Raw genomic sequence first — 6,000 nt, 5'->3', positions numbered from 1 at the left:
GCAATAGAAAAAGAACCCCTTTACCATTTCATTTATAGAGAGCACAGGAAAGAGACCAAAGTAGCTAATATTGCAATCGTGATTGGTCAATCTCTTGAAATGAGGTAAAATCATTCAAGCATCACTGGTGTTAGCTCAGTGGTGTTAGCTAATCTGGGGTCTGCAGGTAGCGTTAATAACGCCAAGGACGTGGCGTAGTGAGTGGCTTTAACAACGCCACTGCCTAGTTCACACACAAAGGCGAACGCTACGCCATGCTTAAGCCAGCCTTACACCGTGTGTGTGTGAACATAGCCTTGGGGCTAGAAAGTAATTGATCGAGTTCCTAGTTCACATATCAAGTGCCCTGAGCATCTTATTTGATGGATATGGAGCCATATAAAAACTACACTATTATTATTATTAACTATTATTATCAAATGTTATGTGAAATGTCCATATGTGGCACAGATAAGCCAGTCACTCCTCGCAAATTGAGATAATGAGATAATGGATTTAGATTGTGTGGACGTGGACCTGGTTCACGTCGACTAGTCATGCGTGTCAACGTAGTCAACTATACCTGTTGACTACAAATGAAAACCTTTTAGATTTCAGTCGACATGTAGCGCGCGCTAGGCAACCTTATTAAGCAGCTGTGTCATGGCGAACCTTCATCGACTTCGCGAAATTGTCGTCTTTGCATATTCTACATGTTCTACAGGTGTCTTAGACGATGAGGAATTCATGTTTTTATACAATACAAATAAACCCAAAAATGCCGAATTCAGGTACCGAGATTATCAGAAATTTGATCTAGACAAGTACAACAATGATGAATGTAATGCATACTTCAGGGCGCATCCGGTGCGTCAACTGTGATTATGCAGATAGTTAACAGGCCTCCCCGGCCGGCTGCGCTCGCTGCGGTGCAAGTTTGCATTGCATGCACACTGGCGTAAGCACGCTCATGAACTTCCACAGCCTTTTTTTGTGTTTACGAAGGCAGTAGAAATTACATAACTGCCTGTGCATTAAAAAGCAAATAATACAGATTAATTCAACACAAGTTAGAAACTTCCCCCAGACTCTGTCTCTGCCTCAGTTGGACGAACTAGTGAAGGCAGAGTTGCCACTATATTTTCATCCTCCATCTTTAAACTTCACAAGCGAGCACGGCGTCCTAGATTTAGGACGACGGGAAAAACGAGGTGAACACGTTCTCGATTTTGGTGGTGGACGAGGAGGACGACGTAACGCATGCACAGTGCCTTAAAATGACCTCATCACGTAGCAGTCCACTATGTCGGCGTGCAAATCTAAAAGTCCCTAATATTCTCCTGAAGACAACTGAAGCAACTCAATAGAAACATCAAGATATTCTTTTCAGAACTATCTACGTGGTATACCGCAAGTATTAATATATATTATTATTCTTTTCTTCAAAAAATAAAAAAATAAAATAAAAACATCTCTTAAATGTGTATTTCGAAAATGGGAGTGATCAATCCAACTACCGTTATTGCAACACATCTGGTAAAAAGAGAGCATTTAACTGTAGTATATTAGCAATTGTATATGTTAATTTTTTCTCCAGGGCAGCTTTTTATGATTGCCAATAATCGATGACAATGCTTTTTTTTTGTTGTACTATGTACGGCTTTATGACTTCCTGGCTTAATGATGAATAACAATAACATATTTCCATAATCTGTAATTGAACCAAATTTCCATAGTCTGGTTTATGAAAGTTCTATAGAACCTGATAGCCCTTCAAGGCATTTGAAATTTAGACGCTTGTAAGAGTGATGATCAATTAACGATTAGGATTACTATAGACATCCTATGATATCATACATTAACTTAAGATTGTTTTAAAGAATTTAAAGTACACATACTTATGTTTTTACGTTCTAACCTGGCTATAAGTACATGAGTTTAGATTATTTTATTATATAAAAAAAAGACACTTGGTTATTAATAATGTGAATTGCCACATAATATAGTCACATGTTGTTGTATAAACAGTCTCATCATTGAGCCATTTTTAATGAAAATGTAATGCATCGATTACTAACTATTTAAAACCATGATGTATTGCAAGGCCTCATGTGACAACCTTTATGACAATGAAGTGAAACTATGCATACAATATTACAATAGGGTTGTGCATACCTGTTCTGGTTATTTACACTTGGCTTTCAATAGTTTCTCTCACTTGGACTAGGTTTACTATATGTACTTCAATATGAGACTGAGTGTAATATTAACTTTTATATTCGCAAGCTTCTATTGCAATGCTCAATTTCATGTTAACAATGAGCAGCAGGCTGGTGAATTCCTCAGCAAGAACAAATGCATAAAGACACCACAAAATGCTGAAGATGTCATGGATCATATGGTGTATAGCACTTTACTACAGCCTATGCTACAATCCGTTGAATACCACCTGAGATCACACAAGTTGCGGAATCAACAAGAATTCTTTGATAAAATAAAGCCTGCTACTAAAGAGTTGCCTTCATTAGGATACGCTGAAAATACGGCACCGAAAATGTTGAAAGCAAGACACAGTACTAAAGATTTCACAACTGAATCATTGAGCGCCACACCAGAATCTCCGTCTCAGTGTATTGTGGACCTGGGATATTTTAATTCTGACCTTCAAGAAGGTGACCTGTATGCATTGATGATGGTTGATGCTTACGGTAAACTCCCTCCTGGTGTTTTTCAAGGTAGCATTACATGGCCTGGGCTCTACGATCAATGTCAGTCGCAGTCGAAGTCTTCTAATGTAACAAACTTCAAAGGCAAACACTGCATAGTATTTCTGTACAATGTAAAACCAAATGCACCGTTCCCGAGTATAAATATTGGAATCTGTGTGCCTAATAGCTGTGATGCAGAGCAGATTAAGAGCCTGTTAAGTAGCCTTCCTATAGACACTGATTATATGGTAACATACACAATATGCACTAAAGTATATGAATATTCAGTAGCTGCTATTGCCTGCCTGACTACACTCGCACTTTTATGTGCCATGATAATCATTGGTACCATTTATGACTTGGCTAAACGAAGAAAAGAATCAGCTACACTTATCTTTGTAGATGATAAAAACAATGGAGAAGACATGAACATCACTGAAACCTCAGCAACATACAATCAATGTGAGACTTCACCATTACTGGCAGCATCGGAAAAAAATGTGATTAAACAGAATGACAGTTTTTTTGGACAATTTATTCTGTGTTTCTCAATGATAACAAATGGTAGTAAGATACTGAAAACGAAGCAAGAAGAAGGAAGTCTGGGAGCCCTCAATGGCATTAGGGTCCTCAGTTTATTTTGGGTGATTTTAGGACATACTTATTCGTCCTCCATTACACTATATAGTAATATTTTGACAATATTTGATGTAATTGCCCGTTTTTCATTTCAAGCCATAGCCAATGCTACTTTCTCTGTTGATTCCTTCTTCTTTCTAAGTGGCTTACTCGTAACTTACTTAACATTAAATTACATGAAGAAAAATAATGGTAGGCTAAACTGGGTGATGTTTTATGTCCATAGATATCTCCGACTAACCCCTGTTTATATGCTTGTTATTTTTATCTTTACAACCTTAACACCATACTTTGGAACTGGATCGTTTTACTCATATACATTTGATCCAAATCCTGCCCCTGGTGTAGAAAATCAATTAACATATTGCCAAGATTATTGGTGGACAAATTTACTCTACATCAACAATCTCTACCCCTCAGAACTAATGAGAGAATGTCTTGCATGGGGTTGGTACCTTGCTAATGATATGCAATTCTTTATCATCAGCCCCTTCATTATCTATCTTCTCTATCACTATTTCTTTGCTGGGGTAGCTGCTTGGTGCATTCTTCTGCTAACATGTTTCTCTAGTTTAATAGGAGAATCCATCAAACATGATCTTACAACAGAGTTTATCCCAGAGGATCCAAACCAGTTAACTTTTACAACTGATTCAATTTATGTCCAGCCATGGAGCCGTATTTCCCCGTATCTTGTCGGTATGGCTGTTGGATATATCTTGTACAAATATCGAGGACGGGTTCGTATATCAATTTTTGTGACGGTATTGGGATGGGTGATTGCAACTGTGATTGGTCTTGCAGTTGTTTATGGTCTCTATGGCAACTTCCATGACAACCATCTCAGTAAAGGTGGTACAGTTGTGTACATCACTTTGTGCCGGTTTGCTTGGGCCGTTTCTCTTGCCTGGGTTGTATTTGCATGTACCACTGGGTATGGTGGGCCAGTGAATTCCCTGCTTTCCTGGTCAGCATGGGTACCATTTGCCCGCATTAATTACTGTGCTTACCTAATTCATCCTATTATTATAACTGTCTTTTACGTCTCCCTACCAAATATGATTTATTTCACTGATTCTCTAATGGTGTATTTTTTCCTCGGTAATCTTGTGTTATCGTACACATGTGCCTTTATTTTGTCAGTATGTGCAGAAGCACCGTTTATGGCATTAGAAAAATTGCTTTTGAATCGAGAGAAGAGCGTGTGATTTAGGAGTTTACATTTTTACAATTAAGTTACACCGGTATATTTCTTTTTTCTTTCGGATGAAATAATAGTACCTTGGTTAAAATATTGAATGCAAAATGACTACCAATGCTTATGAGCTACTATATGACCTTGTTCAGTATAGTTCACTTACAGTACACACAGCCTGGGTAAACACACTTTGTAAAAAAATGAGTATAATCAACAGAAAAAATTATGAATAAACGAATGATTCTTTGTGTATTTAAAGGCTTTACTGCTTACTGTTACAACATACCCTAAAAATTATCACAATAGTACTTAGCAAGAAAGATTAAGTCCTCTCCTATTTATAATTTTACTATATCAACCTGTTTCATATAAAATATTGATTTAATTTCTACTTAGACAACAAAAAGAGGGTAATACGTTAAATTTTGTATTGTTTTTGATAACAACTGTATACTTTAATATAAAGTTTATAGACTGACATGGAATATATAATACACAGTACTGGCATGTTTGGCAATAAATTTTGAGAATATCTATAAAGATTCGTTTTAGTATTCTTTCTATTTCATTTATCTACCTACCTGTAATTCAAATATTTATTCATTATTTTGGCAATAAAAATCAAGGTCAATGATATTATTATTACCCATGGTGAATGGATCAATACAGAATATTGGCAAAAGTGGCAAAAAATGCAACCCCCTCCACTCCTTGGGAAGTACTTAGTCGCACTTGACGTTTTATGCAATGATTAATACACACAATGCCACAACACCCTAGCAGGTACCCATAAACGCATTGGTGGTTATTGCACAACACCCTAGCAGGTACCTATAAACTCACTGGTGGTTACTGCACAACGCCCTAGCAGGTACCCATAAGGGGGCTACTGCACAACACCCTAGCAGGTACCCATAAAGACATTGGTAGCTATTGATTATTAAATGCTCTATCCACACATCAAATTTTTTGTGTGTCAATTGGTATGTTCACACACATAGCGCAAGACTAGCGTAGCTTACACCGGCGTAAGCTAATTCATGGTTCAAAATTCTGAAGTGTTCACAAGAACGGCATTCCCTATATCAACGCTGGCTTTAAACTAGTATAGTAGGCCTATACTATAGGGAATAGTTTTCAGTTTTAAATAATGATAATGTATGGGTTCAACTGTATACAGTGCATAATTACAACTTTTAAATCTGTGTTGGAAGTGAACTTATAGGATTACTGTACTGTATTTTAAATGAACAATTTTACTTCTGATTTTTTAACTTTTGTGGAACTATTGTTGGTGTTGCAGGTTTTTATAGACAAAACTAAATCAACACATCATAAACATTGTAAACTAAGTAAAATTTAATAGAGAAAAAACCAATTTAGCTTTTCAATTATAGAGAGCACAGGAAAGTATGTAATCTATTTCAAAACTAATCGTGATTGGTTAATCTCATGAAATGAGGTCAAAATCATTCA

At 36.7% G+C, this 6,000-nt stretch overlaps 1 protein-coding gene across 1 annotated transcript; it reads left to right on the top strand.

Annotated features, from left to right (window-relative positions):
- Positions 1-2,210: 2,210 nt before the first annotated feature.
- On the top strand, positions 2,211-5,594 carry LOC117117787 (nose resistant to fluoxetine protein 6-like). Its single transcript, XM_033262249.1, has one exon. The coding sequence runs from the start codon at positions 2,216-2,218 to the stop codon at positions 4,532-4,534; it is 2,319 nt and encodes a 772-aa protein (XP_033118140.1). The 5' UTR covers positions 2,211-2,215; the 3' UTR covers positions 4,535-5,594.
- Positions 5,595-6,000: the final 406 nt, after the last annotated feature.

Source organism: Anneissia japonica, unplaced genomic scaffold (assembly GCF_011630105.1).
Source record: "Anneissia japonica isolate Jap-2015-1 unplaced genomic scaffold, ASM1163010v1 scaffold234_len1672027_cov178, whole genome shotgun sequence".
In the NCBI taxonomy this organism is placed as follows: Eukaryota; Metazoa; Echinodermata; class Crinoidea; order Comatulida; family Comatulidae; genus Anneissia; species Anneissia japonica.
Note: the sequence above shows the minus strand (reverse complement) of the source record. Positions and strands in the feature narration are given on the sequence as shown.

Bases quoted from the DNA above. Each gene is read 5' to 3' on its own strand.
- LOC117117787 (XM_033262249.1), top strand. From the start codon at position 2,216: ATGTACTTCAATATGAGACTGAGTGTAATATTAACTTTTATATTCGCA.